Genomic DNA, 21597 nt, shown 5'->3' on the forward strand with positions numbered 1-21597 from the left:
CAAGCACCTTCTCCGTTGTAATAGTAACTGCACTCACTTCTCTTCCCTCACACCCTTCAACATTTGGCACGCTGCTAGTGTCTTCCACAGTGAAGGCTGATGTAAAATACTCAGTTAGTTCATCTGGCAGCTCCTTATCCCCTGTTATTATTTCTCCAGCCTCATTTTCTAGCGGTCCTATACCCACTCTCATCTCTTATATTTTACATACTTAAAAAAGCTCTTACTATCCACTTTGATATTGTTTGCTAGCTTGCTTTCATATTTCATCTTTTCCCTCTAAATGATTCTTTTATTTGCTTTCAGTAGTTTTTTAAATGTTTGCCAATCTTCTATCTTCCCGCTATTTTTTGCTTTGTTGTATGCCTGTCCTTTTGCTTTTACATTAACTTTTGACTTCCCTTGTCAACCACAGTTGTACTAATTTGCCATTTGAGTATTTCTTCATTTTTGGAATACATCTGTCCTATACCTTCATCATTTTCCCCAGAAACTCACACCATTGCTGCTCTGCTATCATCCTTGCCAGCATGTCCTTCCAGTTTACTTTGGCCAACTCCTCTTTCACACCACTGTAATTTCCTTTCCTCCACTGAAATACTGTTATGTCAGACTTTACTTTCTCCCTATCGAATTTCAAGTTGAACTCTTTTGTATTCATTGTCTCCTAAGAGTTCTTTTACCTTAAGCTCCCTAATCATCTTTAGTTCATTACATAATGGCCAATCCAATATAGCTGATCCCCAGGAGGCTCAATGACAAATTGCTCTAAAAAGCTATCTCGTAAGCATTCAATAAACTCACTCCCTTGAGATCCATTACCAACCCGATTTTCCCTATCATCAGACTGCACACTATCTTTGTTTTTTTACGATATGTCCTATCCTGTGTCCCTTCACTCTGGTTCCCACTCTCCTCCAAATCAGCTTAAACCCTCTCCAACAGCTCTAACAAACCTGCTGTGAGAATATTGGTCCCCCTGGGTTCAAGTGCAACCCGTCACTTTTGTACAGGGTTATACCTGCCCCAGAAGTGATCCCAATGATCCAAGAACCTGAAGCCCTGCCTCCTGCATCAGCTTCTCTGCCACACATTAGTCCGCCAATTCATCCTGTTTCTAACCTCACTGGCATGTGGCACAGGGAGCAACCCAGAAATTACTACCCTGGAAGTCTTGCTTCTCAGCTTTCTACCTAGCTCTCTAAACTCTCTCTTCAGGACATCTTTCCTTTTCCTTCCTGTGTCATTGGTACTAATAAGTACCAAGACATCTGGCTGCTCTCTCTCTCTCCCTCTTAAAGGCTGTGGCTGTGATCTGAGATGCCCCTGATCCTGGCACCAGGGAGGCAACATACCATCCAGGTGTCCCGTTCACATGCACAGAATCTCCCGTCTGTTCCTTGGACTATTAAGTCCCCTATCACTACCGCTCCCGCCTTCTCCCTCTTTCTCTTCTGCACCAAAGGACCCATGCTTAGTGCCAGTAACCTGGTTTCCACAGCATTCCCTGGTAGGTCATCCCCAAAACAGTATCCAAAACGGTATACTTATTAGTGAGGGGGATGGCCACAGGGGTGCGCTGCGCTGTATTGGGTGAATCCAGATCCAGATGAGGGAAGGAAGATGGACAGGTGGGGTAGGGGGAAGTGGAAATGATGTGAGAAGCTGGGAGGTTATACACAGAAGAGGCAAAGGGCTGAAGGTGCTGAACAAGATGGAATTTGATAGAAGAGGACAATAGACCAATGAATAAAGGGAAGGAGCTGGGGAACTAGGGGGAGGAAGCTGTGGATGATGGGCAAGATGTGAGAGTAGGCAAGACAAAAAAGAAAGGTTAAAGGAGCCAGAGGAATAAGGGAAAACAAGAGGGGGGAGTGGTTACTAGAAGTTAGAGAAATTGAAGTTGATGCTGTGATGTTCAAAGTTAAAAGTAAATTTATTACCAAATTACATATATGTCTCCATATACAACCCTAAGATTTGTTTTCATGCACGCATACACTCTTATGTCAATGACAAACTGCATCTAAAAGGACTTTTTCTAACATACTGTACACTGTTATGAGGCCAGATAAATACAGTGGCTACATACAGTATTCCCAACAATAAAATTAATGCATTAGAAAAGAGAAGATGCAGGAAATGCAGTTGGTACTGTCGTATCCATTTCAGATCCGAGACCTTCATGAGAATTCCTTGAAAACATCAAATGTCATTGACTAGAAATGTTAATTGTTTGACTTCCACAGATGCTGCCTGACTAGCTAAATCTTATCAGGGTTAGTTTTAAAATAATTAGTTATCTGGAATTCATTGTTATTATTGTTAAATAACAGCATGGAATTTAACTATTTCATCAAAAGTAAGGTGGCCTTTCATGTTGTGTAGTAGAGTTGATGTTCCTACTTTTTTTTAAATCTATATTGAAGTTTTCAGGTGTAGCATGAAACTAGCAGAATGATTTAGATAAGTCTATCTGGAATTATTGAAAGGAGAAGATTTTGCTTTTCTGACATTAAAATGGAAATAGTTTGAGTGTGATCTCAAGTCAGAATCAGAATCAGGTTTATTATGACCAGCATGTGTCATGAAATTTGTTAACTTAACAGCAGCAATTCAATGCAATACATGATACTATAGAAATAAATATACAAATAAATAAGTAAATAGCAGTAACTAATTAACATATGTTGAATAGATTAAAAGTAGTGCAAAAACAGAAATAATATATATTTAAGAAGTGTTCATGGGTACAAAGACCATTTAGGAATTGGATGGCAGAGGGGAAGAAGCTGTTCCTGAATTGCTGAGTGTGTGATTTCAGGCTTCTGCACCTCCTTCCAGATGGTAACAGTGAGAAGAGGGCATGTCCTGGTTGATGGGGGTCCATAATAATGGACATCATTTTCTGAGGTATCACTCCTTAAAGATATCTTGGGTACTATGGAGGCTAGTACCCAAGATGGAGCTGATTAATTTTACGACTTTCTGTAGCTTTTTTCGGTCCTGTTCAGTAGCCTTCCCGTACCAGACAGCGTTGCAGCCTTTCAGAATGCTTTCCACGGTACCGCAATAGAAGTTTTCGAGTGTTTTAGTTGACAAACCAAATCTCTTCAAACTCCTAATGAAATATAGCCGCTATCTTGCATCCTTTATTGCTGCATCGATGTATTGGGATCAGGTTAGATACTCGGAGATCTTGACACCCAGGAACTTGAAATTGCTCCAGCAACCCACATCAAAGTTGCTGGTGAACGCAGCAGGCCAGGCAGCATCTCCAGGAAGAGGTACAGTCGACATTTCGGGCCGAGCTCCAGGAAGAGGTACAGTCGACATTTCGGGCCGAGACCCTTCGTCAGGACTTGACGAAGGATCTCGGCCCGAAACTTCGACTGTACCTCTTCCTGGAGATGCTGCCTGGCCTGCTGCATTCACCAGCAACTTTGATGTGTGTTGCTTGAATTTCCAGCATCTGCAGAATTCCTCGTGTTTGCGACTTGAAATTGCTCACTCTCTCCACTTCTGATCTCTCTATGAGAATTGGTTCATGTTCACTCGTCTTACCCTTCCTGGTCCACAATCATCTGTTTTGTCTCACTGACATTGAATGCTTCTGAAGGGTAAAAATTACACCAGTGCCCAAAAAGAGTAGTATGTGCTGCCTTAATGACTATCACTCAGTAGCACTCACATCTTCGGTGATAAAATGCTTTGAGAGGTTGGTCGTGGCTAAAATTGACTCCTGCCTCAGCAAGGACCTGAACCCAATGCAATTTGCCTATTGCCACAATAGGTCTACAGCAGATGCAATTGCAGTGGCTCTTCACACGGCTTTAGATCACCTGAACCATACAAACACCAATGTCAGGATGCTGTTCGCTGACTATAGCTCAGCATTTAACACCATCATTCCCACAGTCCTGATCAATAAACTACAGAACCTGGGCCTCTGTGCCTCCGTCTGCAATTGGATTCCCGACTTCTTAACCAGCAGAACACATCCGTGCAGATTGTTGATAATATCTCTTCCTCACTGACAATTCCAAGTGTGTGCTTGTTTACAGAGAGGAAATTAACTTTTATTTCAGATCTGTTTTCTTTGGAAGCTGTAAGTATTTGAATAGGATAGGTCTCCTAAAGCTGATTTGATGCATGTGTACTGTATGTGAAATTATTCAACATTAATTAATAGCAGTGTGAAGATGTATACCTTTATGATATTGCTTCTCATACATCAGTTTTAGTGGCTCATCTTTTGAAAGCACAAGTGTTTGTATTTGATAGCTTCTGTTGACCACTGTGTGATTGAATGGTCAGTGACAAGTTCTTTCCCTCAGTTCCAATCCAGAATTTAAATTTGTTTTTGACTGAAACATTTCTAATAAAAGAAGTAACACGGAGTTTGTATATGCTCAGAAATTTATAATATTTTCATACAGGGACAACAAAAGCCATTATTTCAATTTTCTGTGTCCTGTCACCAATTTTGTCACATTCTCGTGCCAGTCACTGAGGCTAAACAAGTCTGTTGTGACCTGAGAGCGTTAGCTAAATTACTGACACTAAATCCACTTCGTTCTCCAAGTCGCCTTAATTTTGGGGCTGTAGGCAACTCTTGAAGGTGTGTGGTATTGATCAGTCCAACAGAGAGCGATGATCTGCACATGCACCAGAATCGCTAGGACAGTCAGAGTTCCTTAAATGAAGCAACCAGTGATGTATGACAATTTCCCTGATGCTTGAGGTAAGCAATAGACTCTTCCACCATTGCCTGTCAGGGCCTGAGCTTGTTTCTCATCAGCACCAAATACAACTCATTGAGATTTTGAAAGAATTGCTCCGGGCACAAATGCTGTAAGATTTTCTGAAATAGCATCCCTGCTTAGTCCCCTTCAGAGCCTTTACTCCTGACAGGGAGAGGGGCATGTATGTAAACTTTACTCTGACAGAGAGGGGGGCATGTATGTAAACTTTACTCCTGACAGAGAGAGGGACATGTATGTAAACTTTACTCCCGACAGAGAGAGGGGCATGTATGTAAACTTTACTCCTGACAGAGAGAGGGGCATGTATGTAGACTTTACTCTTGACAGAGAGGGGAGCATGTATGTAAACCTTACTCTGACGGAGAGAGGGGCATGTATGTAATCTTTACTCCCGACAGAGAGAGGGGCATGTATGTAAATTTTACTCCCGACAGAGAGAGGGGCATGTATGTAAACTTTACTCCCGACAGGGAGGGGGGCATGGTATGTAAACCTGAAGGCTTCCTATAGATAAAAGTGAAGCTTTGTTGGTCTGTGGTTTGAGGATAGATTGAGGAAATGTGTCTTGCCTTCTGAGTTAGGGGAATGGGAAATGTTTGCCTTTTGAGGTTAAAGAGTGAACAACTATTGTTAAAAAAAAGCTTTCACTTATTTTTTTCAGAGAGACCTCAAGTGTTACTTTTTGAATTTAATGATCAGATTTCAGGAATGATTAATTAGCAGACTTCTTCCACTTTCACTTGTTTAATAGTTTATGGAAAAACACACACACTCCCCCTCTCTCTCTCTCTCTCTCTCTCTCTCTCTCTCTCTCTCTCTCTCTCTCTCTCTCACACACACACAAAAACCCTAGTAGCTTGCTTTTCTGTTACAAATTAATATGCACCTCTGTCCTGTTATTCAATGGCTACATGCATGTGACTGTTTAAGATTCTGTTGTTCTTGACTGAATTTGATAAATAAAGTCACGACTTCTGTTGATCTTTGGCCTACACCTCACTTCAGATCAGTACTCAGGTCTGGTCTCGCCTCAGTTTATTTGATGCTAAAATGCTTGCCCTTGCATTTGAAACTTCAGATTTAATGAATCCAATAGTCTTCTGTCTGACGACTGTCAACTCCTTGCTCATCCACATCCGTGCCTTGCATCAGGTCTTTTTGGTCCCTCCTCCCTCAGTTACTGATCTACATTGGCTTCTAGTCAAGCAACCCCTCAAATTAGAAGTCATTTCCTAACTGAAAGGTGTTATATAAGTGTAAATTTGTTTTTGAAAGTGTCTGGATCTATTACTAAAACCCTGATTACTATGTTGTATATCATTATAAAACATAGGATTACTAAATTTGAAAATGACATAGAACATTGGAAAGTAGGAATTCTACTGATAGCATCGAGTATCAGCACAGAATTAATCCATGCGTGATTTCAGCTTGGTTTAATTGGTCTTACTTATTGGCTGCAATCTGCTGGTTTAAGGCTCTGAAAATTCTGTGCAAACAGCTGGACTGAGTTAACAAAATGAATACCTCCAACACACAGTCACCAGGTTACATGTAGTCTTAATTCGATCACTAGGCATAAATTCCACTGGTGTTTGTGGCTAGTTTGAGCGCATACAGAAGTCCCACCCCCTTGTTTACATTTTCCATTCCCATATTTGGCCAGTGTGAAGTCTCATGCATATCTTGTAAGACCAGTCACCTTCAGTGGGAGGAAAACGCACAGCATACTGAAAAATAAGGACCCCTTTCCAATGCTGCTGTTGCACTGTAAGCTTGGAGTGCTGTGATTCTTCTTAAAGCTGAGCTCTTTAGAGGAACTTTCGGTAACGTGCAATAATGAAACACAGTGTGAAAGGTAAGTTGTTTGTGTTAACAGTGATCATTATTTGTAAAGCTTGTGTGTTTGGGGAAAGGAAGGGGGAATGAAATGAGACAGCTAAAGCTTCTTCTTAAAAAAAAGTGAAAAGGAATGTAGTAATGAACATGTCCAGAGCTGTCTGAATGTGCAAATATTTTCACAAATCGTTTGGTGTAGCTGCATTCTCTGAGCTAGACACCACCTCATTGGATCGGTTATTACTGTAAGTTTTGTGCTGATTGCTAGTAGGGAATAGCATGTGGATGAGGCCCAGATGTGTTTACCTAGCTGGAATCAATTTGCTTCTATTTTTACAAGTGTTGAGTGAATGACAAAAGGGGAGCAGGAGGATGTGTTATCAGTTTGAAATGTCTTATGCCATTTATTTCCATTTGGTTGAGTGGCAGCAGTGTCCAGTCAGCTAAGGATTAAAGAGATGGCAGTAGAACAGATTTTTATTTTTAGTGACTTAATTTTAGTCTCATGTTATGACGTTGAGAAAGGCTTCTCTATTTAATGGTGGCAGACATTTTTGGGCATTAATCAGATCTGAGGTTTTTGAACTTAGTTAATCTGTAATTATGAATTTCAACATCCAGACAAAATTGGGAAAGGAAGACTTGTGGAGAAAGAGCTAATAATTGATAATGTTGCTGGCACTATCAATCATTCTTAGATTCTACAATGAAAAACAAGGTCTTCAGACCTGTAAGAGTGAAAGACAGTAACATTATTTAAAATGCTCTGGCTTGTTTCCTTCTTCATCCACTTTAGAGCATGAAAGGTTTTGTGTCCCAGATGTGTGCGCTAAAAACACATTAGGACTGTTGTGTTATACATGGTTTGCTACCAAGGAGCCCATCAAGGAATGTGCCAGGTTTTCACTATGGAAAACTACGTTAAACCCATGTTATAAAAAATAATTGTTACCAAGTGTGAAAATTATCTTGTATATCTAGTTTGCAATATTTCTACGTGAAGTAAGAAATGGTAATGCTTCAGAAGTTTATTAATTGCAGAATAATGCCATCTAGAGGACAGGTAGCAATTGATGTTTATTAATCATATTACTTATAAAGCATGTTTGCTTTAAAAATATATTACCTGCCATTACTCTTCTCCGAGGAATATAAAATCATACCTGCAGTGGAGAATAATCTAGTTGAATGTATTTTCTTGTCCTAAAATTTATGGCGTACTTGACTTCAATTAGGTTGTTGTTTGTTTCCTTCACTTTTTCCCTCTGCTCTTTATGGGGCTATGGAGTTAGGTGGCAGCTCTCCAATACATCATCACTGTTCAGAGTGCTTGGGCATTGTGGGCTCACTGGTTTAGGGAAGGTTTCATAGTTGAACCATGATTTTAACCGATACATGGGTTGGACATTGTATCTTTCTAATTTATATACCCCATGTACCAGGCAGCAGGGTTTTGGGAAAATCTGTACCTTGCTGGTCTTGAAGTCACTATGCATCTTCTATATAATCAACTCTGGAGGATATCTTTCCAGTCTACCTTGTTTCAGATTCACGAGTGAAGACCATGATGGCACTGAGATTGACTGGGCCAAGAAAGCAGGACCAATGGCTTTTGATTGTGGGACCACTGCTTTAAGCCCTTGGACACTGTTCACCAGGTGTTTCATGATCTCTGAAAGAAAATCTGAGATTGCAACAAGCTGTTGATTGGATGCTTGAATTAGTGGGGGGTGGGGAGGTAAGGTGTTTTCCTTTGGGATGGTTTAGGTCAGTGACTTCGAAAGGGATGGGGCCAGAGTTGCAGTGTTATGTTCTGGATGGTCTGAGATAGGCATCGCAAATTGAAAAGAGCAGGCGATGTTGCCTGACCCTGGCATGAAGTCATCCACGGGTTTTCCTGTCTGAACAGGATTGTTGACTGGAGAATGAGGTCATTTAATACATATCTGATATGGAAACTTCCTGAAATGATACGTACTGGCAAGTGGCTGGTCACCTTACTAAATTAAAGCACGGAGACCTAAGAATTGACATTGTGGTGTTTTACTTTAGAAAACTCCACTTTAAATTTCATTGTATTGAAATAAACAGAACCTCACAAATTATTATACCATTCTGCTTCAGAACCAAAACTATGCAAAGTAACTAACAGTGAATCCCTAGGAGGTGATATCGATTGGGTTCAGCATAATTATCCTATGATATTCCGCTCCTTGCATCTTAATATATATGAGTCAGGTGTTATGACTGCACATTTCAGATCTCTAGCATTTACGTAGGACTTTCTGCTGTAGTTAAGGAACTAGAATGAGAATGAGTTGGACTCATTAATTGGATCTATTGCCACCCCTAGTTATATTACCAGGAAAGTGTGTTCTCCTTGTGCAATGCCATCACATCTATAAGGTAACACAATAATAGTCCCCTCCAGCAAAACTGCATTCTGTAATTATGACTGTTGTAATTCCTCAGTTTTAGTGCCCTGGGGTGTAAAAGATCAGTTGCTTGTCACTCTGATTGCATCTTTTTGTAAGATTCATCAAGGATATGTCAGCAGTAAAATATGCTCTCTCTGGGTCGATAGGGTAACTCATGAGCAAGGAAGTCTGAAGTAAATTATGGTTAGCCACATGTCAACGTACTTAGTTACTTTGCTGCTTACTAAGGACTTACTTGTATGTATATTCTAATGAAAATTGAAACTTGATATTTTGAAAACTTTGGAAAGCCTAAAATGCAAGTTTCAACATGATATATTTCACTCAAGATGCTGGTTTAACACTGTCAACTATTTTAATATTACTCAAAGCTATAATGTTTAATTGATGTAATATTTCAAGCTTGTGTACTTGATCGAGCAAAGACAACCCTGTATATGCACTTTTCCTTTGGAAGATTGTTGCTTTTTTGAGTACATAGAGTTGGTCTGCTAGAATTCCTGAAATGTTTGGGAACAAAATTTTGTTTGAAGACATTGCAGTCTTTCTTGGGAAACAGAAATTAATATAAACAAAATGGTAGAAGATAGTTGGAGGAAAACTTATCTTTCCTTTTATAATTGATGCCTCATGATAATAAGTGGTGTATGTATTACGATTGTTAAGAAGTCCTTTGTGTTCGTTCTTGTTCTAGTGTCACACACCCAAGGCCCAATTGATGGAAGCCTGTATGCCAAGGTGCGAAAGAAAAGCTCATCCGAGGGTCATATTCCTACTGGTGGAACTCCTGTAGCTGCTGGACCGGAACAGATTGAACATACACTGTCTGTCAGCAGTGACTCTGGAAACTCCACAGCCTCCATAAGAACGGATCGAACGGAGGAACACTTGCCGCCAGGCGTTAAACGAGGACTAAGCTTGCAAGAGAAAGCCGAGTTGGATAGACTTTTAAGTGGGTTTGGACTGGAGAATTCAGTGCAGTTGAAGGACATGACTGAAACGAGAGTGAAGTACAGTGGAGTGCGCCACATTGTGCCTGCTCAGGTTCATGTGAATGGTGAACTGAAAGCAAAGGACAGGGAGACTGATATTTTAGATGACGAAATGCCAAATCACGATCTGCATAGTGTGGACAGCATAGGGACTCTTTCCTCCTCTGAAGGCCAACCATCAAACAATCTAGGAAACTTCAGTTTTCACAAGAGCAGTCAGAACTCCCTGCTGTCAGATGGATTTGGGAGCAACACTGGAGATGACCTGCATAATGCTGTTGTCCCGGACCTTGGTATTGGAGCAGATGCGGGGTATGACAGAACGTTTGTTGGCGTTTCTGAGGGAAAGAATGCCTTTCAGCGACCCAGAAACCCAACACTGCCGCCACAGCCACAAGTTTATAACCAGAGTAATTATTCAACTCAGACCTGGGTACGGCAACAGCAGATGGTTGCTGCTCAACATTATGCCTACACAGCAGAAAATGATTTGAGGTTTGCAATGGTGGGCGCTGCAGAAGATTCAAACAGAACACAAACAGCATTCAACCTTCCGGATACTCCTGCGCGAGGGTCAAGCAGCCGGGATGCTGTGCAGAGAGGCCTTAGTACGTTATCAGGGGACAGTAAAATCCAAGACCACCAAGACTCTGGTGTCGTGTTTGAGCATGAGAAGCAAGTTCACAAACCATCTGAGATTGATCAAGTTGCTGAAGGTACAAGGTTGGGATCGGAGGAGCAGGATTTGTCATCTTCCCCAACGTTGGATATTGATCAGTCAATTGAACAACTCAACAAACTGATAATGGATCTAGACCCCACGTTTGTGCCAATTCCTACACGTGTAAATAAAGGCTCTCTTAGCAAGAAAGATGTCGTCCTGGAAGGAAGCAATGGTGTAAATTCGGGGTCAGAGGAACAAACACAGAGGGTCTCTGGAAGTGGCAGCCAACAAGGTAAATTAAATGAGTGTTCATATAGTAACCAGTGACAGAAATTTTGTTGCAGGAAACTTCTGCTCTTCAGTAAACAGCTCACTACATAAACTGATATTGTAACCGCATTCAGGAAATTCTGCTTTGCTTAGTACCTCTAAAAACACCTCATAAAATATATTCTTAAATATAAAACAGAAGAAATCTCAGAAATGGGATTACTATATTTCTACAAAAAGGTAATTTCCTGAGTTCATTGGCTTAGAATGTAGGTTTTATTGTTTGAACTTTATTCTGTGGTATGTGTCCCCATCAGTATTTCAGTGGTACCTGGCGGATTATTTACTTCCGTGGTGACTAGCCCAATCTGATTTCCCATGGTTTTCTCTACTCTCTGAGGTATTGAATTTCTTTCATTTTAGAAGACACCAGGCTAACATCAGGCTATTTTATTCCCAAATAGATAACCTTTGTACATCCTTGTTAACTGAGTATTGGTAGTCTATTTGACTGGTGGGTGCTAAAGCTCTGTCATACCCTGTCTATGAAATGCATACCTTGCATATTCTAGCAGTAACAACTAAATGATAGTTTGCTGTGTGGGTAGAAACTGGCTTCTTCTCTACTTTCCTAACTTCCTTTGAATGTTTGTATGCCATTTATGGAAGATACTGTGGAATTCTACAAATAAACACGAAACAAGGTTTAAATACTTGTATAAATTCATTCAGGTACATTTTAATCCTTATATACAAAAGGTGCCTTCTTGATGAATAGTTGCCCGGTGCATGACCCAGTAAAGATCGTACCTTCTTTATTTGATTCTGAGTCATCTTCCATTAACTTATCTCAGCCAGGTGGTGATAAACATACAGCAGCTGGTAACTTGTAAATTCAGTATATTAAAATAAAAGATAGATACCGTATATGTCAATGTGATCGGTGTCTGAAAACATACATTTGTTTATGTGGAATATAAGCAGCATCAGACAGCCATAATTTTTCATGCTCACCTACCTGTGAACAGGCACATGCATACATGAAAAACTGTCTAGATGAAGCATTGCTACCACAACCAGAGTTCAGCACAAGTCAGCACTGTCAGTTAGATGGGAGAGAAAATTGAGGAAGTTATTCTTTTCTAAATTTTGTTTTGTTTGCAATACTCCAGTGCTGGTGTACTGAAATTTTTAATGATTTGTGGAAAAACTTCTTTCCCTGAAATAAAACGTTTGGAAAATAATATGTAGATGCTCTATCAAAAGTAATACCACGAGAAGTCGCAGAGTATGCCTCACATTTGCTCTACTTGATATGTATTTAATTTTCCAAATGGCATACAACTTGTATGAAATTCTTTTATTGACTGGTGTTACAGTTGACTGGGAAGCAGACTGTTGGTCATAAGTTACAATGGCTGTCATCTATTTATCATCAGTATGGCACCTATTTGGTAAGTTTAATGCCAGGGTGATAACAGTATGATGGGTGAGATAGAACGTACACATTATTTGCTCATTGTATGTTTGATAGTTCACCTATTGGGATTTCTAAACTTTGGAATGCAGAGAGAAATGCAGAAAGATTCTCCCAAAAGTTTTCACTCAGATTGTGATACAATAGCTTTAAAGCTGGCAGACTGATTGTTCCATTTCTTTTTGCCTGAAGCATCAGCTGGGTGCTATCTGTACTGCTCTGTGATTGACTGGAAGGAATCTGTTGCTTCCAGCTAAAATGCTTTCCTCAGTGAAGTGGTCCATCTTGTGAAAAGCCCATTCAATGAGGATTAATGAGTTTACATGGTACAATAAACTGGAGGTCACTTCAGAACAGTTGTTAGGAGAGGAATGGGAAATGTTTAGCACTTTGATACTCAGGAGATTATTCTCCCACTGTAAATATATAAGAGCTGGAATAGTCTGCAATTCTGATATTCTGGTGTATTACTGCTTTTCGAAATGATTGATTCTAATGACTCATTGAACATTACAGGTTGAGCACCCCTTATCTGAAATGCTTGGGGCTGGACGTGTTTCAAATTTTGGACTATGCCTCTATATAATGAGATAGCTTTGGTATGCAACCCAAGTATAAACACAAAATCCATTTACACTTCATATACAGTATATAGATACACCTGAAAGTAGTTATATAATATTTTTTATAATTTTGTACATGAAACAATAATGTGTATGTTGAACCATCAAAAAGGTAAGCTATCACTACCTCAGCTGCCCAGGTGGACACTCAATGGCTGTTTGGCATCACCGTTACTCCCAACTTTGAACTTATGTGCAGCCAGAGAGCAGTCTTTGTTTTACACTTGTTCAACACATATACAGTATGTACTCATGCAGCCGCTCAGCACGTTAGACTTACATCAGCGACATCTTGGCAAACTCATCAATGAATTTCTCTCCTGCCTTGTGGTCAGCAGAGGCTTTATTATCGCAAATTTTTAAAAATTTAATGCTGTGTCTTTTCTTAAATTTCTGCAACCATCCTTCTGAGTATTCATAATTACCTTCAATTTTCAGTTTGCTGTGATAGATTTTTGCTTGTTTCATGATCAGCACACCGTCAAGTGATATATGTTTGCTCTGACGCAGATGAATCCACTCTTTCAATACATGGTCAAGCTCTTAATTTTCCACTTTATGTAGTATTTTTCTGTTTTTCATTACTTCCAATATAGGATTTTAACAGTTTGCCCTCCTGTTGCTTCAGATTATAGACTGTTTCAGCTCCATACTCCTCTGTCAGTTGCTTCACACTTCCACCACAGTCAAGTTTTTCGAATAACTTGACTTTTGGTCTTATAGATAAAGATAAATGTTTTTTTTTTCTTTTCACTATTACCCATAGGGGTAACTGCAGGCCCTTTTGACATTTTTAACAATATCCTCACAGCACCGAGCAGAGAATATGCACAAACCATGTGGTGTTCACTGTGAGAAATGCACGAAGGTCTGGCTATGACGACTGCTGAAAATAAGCTGGTGCCAACAGGGCCCCACTCAGGATATGGGAAATCATTTCTGCAAACCACAGCTGTCGGTGATGCATAGAGACCTGCGCATCACCGGAGAACTTTCCTAGTGCCTTGAGGAATTTTCCATTTGTGACATCATGTCAGTGATCAAAATTATTTTGGATTTCAGAGATTTTCAGATTCTGAATTTTTGGATGAGAGGTGCTCAACCTGTATAAAGATTATTAACAGATATTGCTTGAGATATTCTTAATGTGGGAAGCGATCACTCCTGCATATGACCACTCAAGTGTAAATTTAGAACACACCCACCCCAGTGATCTCCTGACCATAGGTAACCTGGTGCAAGCTCAATCACCACTCCTGACTGGACAAGTGCACTAAAGAGAACGATCTGAAACATGCTGCTGCTCTGTTTAAAATGAAACACAAGATCTTGATCAAGGTCAGAGGAGACATGCTAATAAAATCCAAGTGGCTTGGATAAAATGGGGAGTCAGTCCTGCATCAACCTAACCCTGAATATCTGATTGTTGGTTCTCAATAGGCTCAGATTGGGTACCAGACCTTTCATGCCAATTACTATTTATATGTATGGTAGAAAAGCTCAATTAATGTGGGTCAGTTGAGTATTTTGGTCAAGTCTGTCACGTCTTTTGTGGCTGACTGTTGTATTATAGAAACATAGAAAACCTACAGCGCAATACAGGCCCTTCGGCCCACAAAGCTGTGCCAAACATGTCCTTACCTTAGACATTACCCTATGGTTACCTATAGACCTCTATTTTTCTAAGCTCCACGTACCTATTCAGGAGTCTCCTAAAAGACCCTATCATATCCACCTCCACCACCGTCGTCAGCTGCCCATTCCACGCACTCACCACTCTCTGCGTGAAAAACTTACCCCTGATATCTCCTCTGTACCTACTTCCAAGCACCTTAAAACTGTGCCCTTTCATGCTAGCCATTTCAGTCCTGGGAAAAAGCCTCTGACTATCCACACAATCAATGCCTGTCATCATCTTGTACACCTCTATCGGGTCACCTCTCGTCCTCTATTTAATATATTAAATACATACTATGTTTACTACTTGTTATTTTCAATAGTTAAGAACACTGAGTTTTCCCAATGTACTGAACTGTAGTAGGCTGCAAACTAGGGACAGAAGGATTTTTTTTAATATGACAATCCAGTTTTGAAAATTGCTGACGCAAAAGTGTCTGATACCTGTGTTGATAATGTAGTTTAAAAGTAAAATCCTTATATAACTTGAGGGCAGCATTTATTACTCATTCTAAGCAACCTTAACAACAAATGGTAGCAGCTTTGATACTTGAACCACTTTTGCAAGACTGCATCCCACACACTGTTGTACAAGAAATTAGAAGATTTTGCCTTGATAAACACATTAATTACAATACTCTTACATCTTAATGAATGTAACTTGAATATTGTGTGTAGATATGCATTGGAAAAGAATCAGTGGGACTGTAGATATCTTGAACTACACAGAAATCATGTTGTTCAAAGGATTATTTATTTGTTCAGAATATTTAAGAGAGTGGTAATTCTATATGTTACATGTTTTTGAGAATGACAGCCCAAGCAGTTCTAAATTTCTTATTAAAATAAACTTCCATCAAGTCAGGTGAATGCTTTTTACACAGTATCTTGTTTATGCATTCAAGGTATGAGTTTGTGAATGGAATCAACAATCTGCACTAACATACTGTCCGGAATGCCTGGATTTGTGTGCTTTGGATGGTTTTCTCTGGGTCATGATGTTCCCCAAAGATGTAAATGAAAAGGATTTATTATTGAAGCTTCACTTTATGCAGTCCACAGATTATTTGTATTTCCTTTAATATTAGAAAATGGCAGTTTCATCCAATCATGTTCCAATTTAACACTTTCTACTTGGTTATTTTAATTAGGACTTGAGATCCAATAATAAACTGCAAAGCTAAATGTTTGCCTAATTATCATCTATGCCTTAAATAATTTCTGCAAATATGTACTGACTCTACAGTCTGAAACTCTTCAAAATTAGTCCAAAGATTTTATCAAATGATAATAATAGGAATATGACGTAGAAGTATAAAGGTGGCTAGAGAGGAACAAAGAAAGATATTACAACATGTCCACCACTAAGCACATAGCTGTTGTCATTTAGAAGATAGACTTATTAGAAGATAGGAAAACTAATAAAACTTGATTACTAGTCAGTGAAATTATTTCATCCGATTATGTGCAATAGATTTTGCCATCTTAAGATCTCCGTCTAATTCCAAATCATTGAACTAGCGCAAAAAGTTGAGGTGATCTGGCACCTACTGGGAAGCAGGAAGCAGGAAGCAGGATGAGATTTTTGACAGCTTTCTGCTGTCTTTGCCGACACTTTGTAGCAAAGCATCCAGTCAGAAATGGACTGTGACCATCGGTGTACAGAGAAAAGGGAAGACAAAGTGAATGGGGAATAAGAATCTATGGCAGCTGCTTGTATCCACCAGGTAGAGCAGGTATTGGTACATCTCAGGAGAAGGGTAATATCCCTTAGATAAGCAGTTAAAGTGCTAATTGTGATATATTAATGCAAGACGACATTCAGGGTGGGGAGCAGCAGACAGGAGAATTCTGCAGTAGTTCCAGAATTAGGAAGACAAGTAGTTTCTGGAAATGATAGTTCTGGATAGAATTAGTAGTCACTTGGGCAGGTATGGATTAATTAAAGAAAGCCAGCTAGATACGTCAAAGGCAAATTATGTCTAACTAACTTGGTAGTTTTTTTATGAAATGTGAGAGAATCAATGAAGAAAATATGGTTTATATGAATTTTCAAAAGTCATTTTGTTAGATGCTGAATCATCAGTTTGAAGGCCATAGGATACAAGAAAAAAGTCTGTAGGCAATATGGATTGAAAATTGGCCAGGCAGCATCTCTAGGAAGAGGTACAGTCGACGTTTCGGGACGAAGGGTCTCGGCCCGAAACGTCGACTGTACCTCTTCCTAGAGATGCTGCCTGGCCTGCTGCGTTCACCAGCAAATTTGATGTGTGTTGCTTAAATTTCCAGCATCTGCAGAATGCCTCATGTTTATGTGGATAGAAAATTGGCTCAGTAGATGGGAAGAAAGTACTAGTCCAAAGTTGATTATCAGACTAATAATGGAGAGAAATAATATGTAATGTTGAGAAAAGTAAAGTGTTATGTTTTGGTAGGAAAAAATGAGACCAATAGAAACCAGGGCATGCATTTCAAAAAGAAGCACAAGATAAGAGATATCTAGGGCTGTATGTGCATGGCTTATTGAAAGTGGAAGTGTTTGTCAGGAAATTGGCTTTTTAAAAAAAGCACATGGGATCCTGAGCTTTATAAATAGAGGCAACAAGGAAGTCATGAAGAACTAGGTTCTTCAGAATGTACTAGGTTGGCCACAATATGGATATTGCACCCAGTTCTACTAGCCCCATGTTAGGAAATATGGAAGGTTTTGGAGAGGATGCAGAAGAGATTTGCTGCAATAATCCAAAATATATGCACCGATAGGTGTACTGAAATAAATCATTGATTTGCCATAATCTTACAGAAAGAGCTGGAAACAGTAGAGTAAGCTTCATTGGCATTCGTCTTGTTGAGTGATGGACTAGACTAAGGGGCTAAGTAGGCTAGTTGTTTTCCTATGTTCCTGTAATCTTGGGGTTATTTCACAGCAGCTAGATTTCAAAGCAGTTGAGGCTTCTTCACTAAATATATTTAAGTTACAGTTAGATAGATTTTTACATAGTAGGGGAATTAAGGGTTATGGGGAAAAGGCAGGTAGACAGAGCTGAGTTACGGACAGATCAGCCATGATCTTTTTGAATGGGGGGCAGGCTCGATGGGCCGGATGGCCTACTCCTGCTCCTATTTCTTATGTTCTTATCAAGCACATGGAGTCTCTAGTTTGTTCTAACCAGTGCAGACAATCAGTTGATATAGTTCTGCTTGATTATTACCAATTTTTATGTGCAGTTTCTCTTTGGTTTTCTCCCTTTATTGAAGCTTTTAATTACTTGTTAGGACATAGGATACCCTCCAGCAACTCAACCAACCAGTTTATCATTGAATCTGTACAAATGACACTTGGCAATTACACCACTGGGGTTTCAAGACTACTTCCGTTTTTTGAACTTGTCTAAAATCCTCATGAGTATAGGTCTCTAAATAATTATCAAGCATCAGGGCCCTGGTCAATTCAGCTATTCATGGATGTATATTTTGAACTATGGAGGTTGCTAATGGGATCATCTTGGGGGGGGAATAGTTTGAATTTATGGTGGTTACCTCAAATATTTGAAAGAAAAAAGACTTAAGAGCATGAACTACTTTGACTAATTCATTGCTTAGGTCAGTTTCCAGCTCTCTGCCAAACAAGTAAATTATGGGCATGCTACAATTTTCCAGCAAGTAATTTTAAATAATTGAAAATAGTTGGCAACATGCCTGCCATTTCCAGTTACACCTAATTAAAGTTGTAGGTTCTTATTAGTGATACAGACTTAGAAAATAAATTCAAAGTACATTTATTATCAAGGTATGTATATGTCACTGATATTCATTTTCTGTGGGCATACTCAATAAATCCATAATTGAGTAATAACACTAATATAAGCAATGAAAAACATCACCAACCTGGGCATTCAACCAATGTGCAAAAGACAACAAACTGTGCAAATACAAAAAGAAAGAAATAATAATAAATAAATAAACAATAAATATCAAGAACATGAGTTGAGTCCTTGAAAGCGAGTCCATAAGTTGTGGGAACATCTTAATGATGTGGCAAGTGAAGTGAGTGATATTGTTCCCTTTGGTTCAAGAGCCTGATGGTTGAGGCGTAAAAGCTGTTCATGAGCCTGGTGGTAAGAATCCTAAGGCTCCTGTATTAACTTCCTGATGGCAGCAGCGAGAAGAGAGCATGTCCTGGGTAGCGGTGGGGGTGGGGAGGGGAGGGGTCCCTGATGATGGATGCTGCTTTCCTGTGACAACTGTTGTGTAGATGGCTCAGTGGTTGGGAGGGCTTTACCTGTGATCTACTGGGCCACATCCATTACCTTTTGTAGGATTTTCCATTCAAGGGTATTGGTGTTACCATACCAGGCTGTGATGTGGCCAGTCAATATATTCTGCACTACACATCTATAGAAGTTTGTCAAGGTTTTAGATGTCATGTCGAATCCTTGCAATCTCCTAAGGAAGTAGAGGTGCTGCTGTGCTTCGTTTGTAATTGCGTGTGCATGCTGGCCCAGGACAGGTCCTCCGAAATAATAACACTGAGGAATTTAAAGTTGCTGACCCTCTCTAAGTCTGATCCTCTGATGAGGACTGGCTCGTAGACCTCTGATTTCCTCCTTCCAAAGTCAATAATCAGCTTCTTGGTCTTGCTAATGTTGAGTAAGAGGTTATTTTGTGGCAACACTCAGCCAGATTTAAAATCTCCCTCCTATATGTTGATTTGGAGCTATACTTAGGTGCACAGTCATAAGTATAAAGTGATTAGAGCAGGGACTAAGCACATAGCCTTGTGGTGCACCTGTGCTGATAGAATTTGTTGAGGAGATGTTGTTGCCAATCTGAACTACCTGAGGTCTGTAAGTGAGAAAATTGAAGATCCATTTGCACAAAGAGGTGTTGAGACCAAGGTCTTGAAATCAATTGATTAATTTTGAGTGGATGATGGTATTGAATGCCAAGCTGTAGTCAATAAAGAGCATCCTGATTTATGCATCTTTGCTGTCCACATGTTCCAGGGTTGAGTGAAGAGCCAATGAGATGTCATCTGCTGTGGACCTGTTGCTCTGCCAGGGAAAATGAGCATATCCATGTCATTTCTCAGGCAGGAGTTGATAAATTTCAACATCAACCTCTCAAATCATTTCATCAGGTCATCATGTTCTTCTTAGGCACTGGGTGTAATCGAAGTCTGCTTGAAGCGGGGGGGGGGGGGTACCGCAGACTGCTGGAGCGCGATGTTAGAGATCTCTGAACACCACAGCCAGTTGATCAGCACAGGTTTTTAGTGCTTGACCAGGTACCCTGTCTGGGCCAGATGCTTTTTGTGGGTTCTCCTTACTGCCTCTTGTATAACCCTAAAACCTCACATATAAGAAATTTAATTAAGGAATATTACAAAAATGGGTCTTCTGATCGATGAGCCATACTTCCTTTAGTAAACCAGTCATACATTTTGATTTAACCATTGAAACTTAAGGTAGTCTTTTAATTCAAGCTTTGAACTGATACTTATGAATTTATTGGTTTATTGAAGGTTTTCTCCGAAGAACATCAGTAAAATATTCAATAGCATCTAATGGATATCCCGAAGGTTCACCTAAACACATGGTGCAATGCTTACTTTAAAGTATATTACATTTTTAAGTACTTTAAGTACAGTTTGCAGTCAACTGAGAAACCTAATGAGGCTGAATTTTTTATGAACATTAATTCAATCCCTAAAAAACCCTAATGGAAGGTTTAGCTGCTTCTTTAATTAATATGGAACATGTTTATGCATGGATAATACAACTGCATTTAAGATATTGCCCACAGAGATGTGCAATAGATGATCTAGAGATGAGGAACATGGAGAGTCTAATGTGTCTGATTTAGAATCTGAAATAATTTGATATTTTTCAAGAAATTGTGGCTTTTTATAGCCTCAAACTGAAATTATGTAAGAATCTAATTCTAGACTTTGATATGTATGCCACAGAGAATACTAATTCTTATTTTATATTTGCTGCATACTGTCTTTTGCTAACTAAGTGTAATCAGCCTGTTTTAAGTGTACTATCCATTTAATATGGAGACTTTGTCACTAAAATCTCTTATTCTGCCTCCGTGAATTCTAAAAGCAACCTGGAACAATAAATAGAACTGTCAGTGATGGAATTTGAAACGTTGAGAGAATTTAATCCGTCAGCTTTGTAAACTGTAAGCCCGGTTCTCTTTTCACAGCTGTTCCTAACTAACTGAGTTCTTCCAGGGCTTTTCCTTAACAATATGGATTTTTTTTGACATTCTGTGAGATTTTACCTGAAGTCTAGACTTCAAGATGTTCACAAGCATAGTCTAGAATAGTTCACAATTTAGATCATCAAAATATTGATATTAACATAATAATTATGAATATGTGATTGCTCCAAGCTAAATCTATAGTTCTTATTAATCATCTGTTGGATGATCATTTTGGTTTGAAATTTTCATTGCCATTTTCTACAATTTTCAATATTCCCCTTTGAGCCACAAATCACTTTCTGTTTCTTAATAATTTCAGCAGAATGTAGCAAAAAAAGTTTTCTCTTATCAATATTCAGCTGTAGTTGAAGGGATAAAAGATACCCAATCTCTGTATAAGAACAAAAGTGAAAAAATGTATTCATTATTTGTTGATCCTTGGGTGCGTTGCGAAATACATGTTTTGTTGCTCTGAAAATAAATATGAACCAAAAGTATTCTCGGCGTTGTCTTCATACGCTCTGACCTGCTTGTATGTTTGCCTGTTTGTTCATGTCTGTGCTTTGTTTTTGACTTCAGTCATTCCTGCCTTATTAATCTCCCTGACCTGTGTTTGAACATCAGAACAAGACAGTTCT

The 21597-nt window shown here is 39.3% G+C and overlaps 1 protein-coding gene across 12 annotated transcripts in view; it reads left to right on the forward strand.

Annotated features, from left to right (window-relative positions):
- Positions 1-21597, forward strand: part of LOC140195375 (tensin-3-like) — a 449612-nt gene that overhangs the window by 348626 nt on the left and 79389 nt on the right. For all 12 annotated transcript variants that reach the window (XM_072253585.1, XM_072253576.1, XM_072253577.1 and 9 more), the window contains one exon: positions 9738-10991. In XM_072253585.1, coding sequence (XP_072109686.1) covers positions 9738-10991 — 1254 coding nt within the window. The remainder of the gene's footprint in view (positions 1-9737; positions 10992-21597) is intronic.

Source organism: Mobula birostris, chromosome 3, assembly GCF_030028105.1.
Source record: "Mobula birostris isolate sMobBir1 chromosome 3, sMobBir1.hap1, whole genome shotgun sequence".
Lineage (NCBI taxonomy): Eukaryota > Metazoa > Chordata > Chondrichthyes > Myliobatiformes > Myliobatidae > Mobula > Mobula birostris.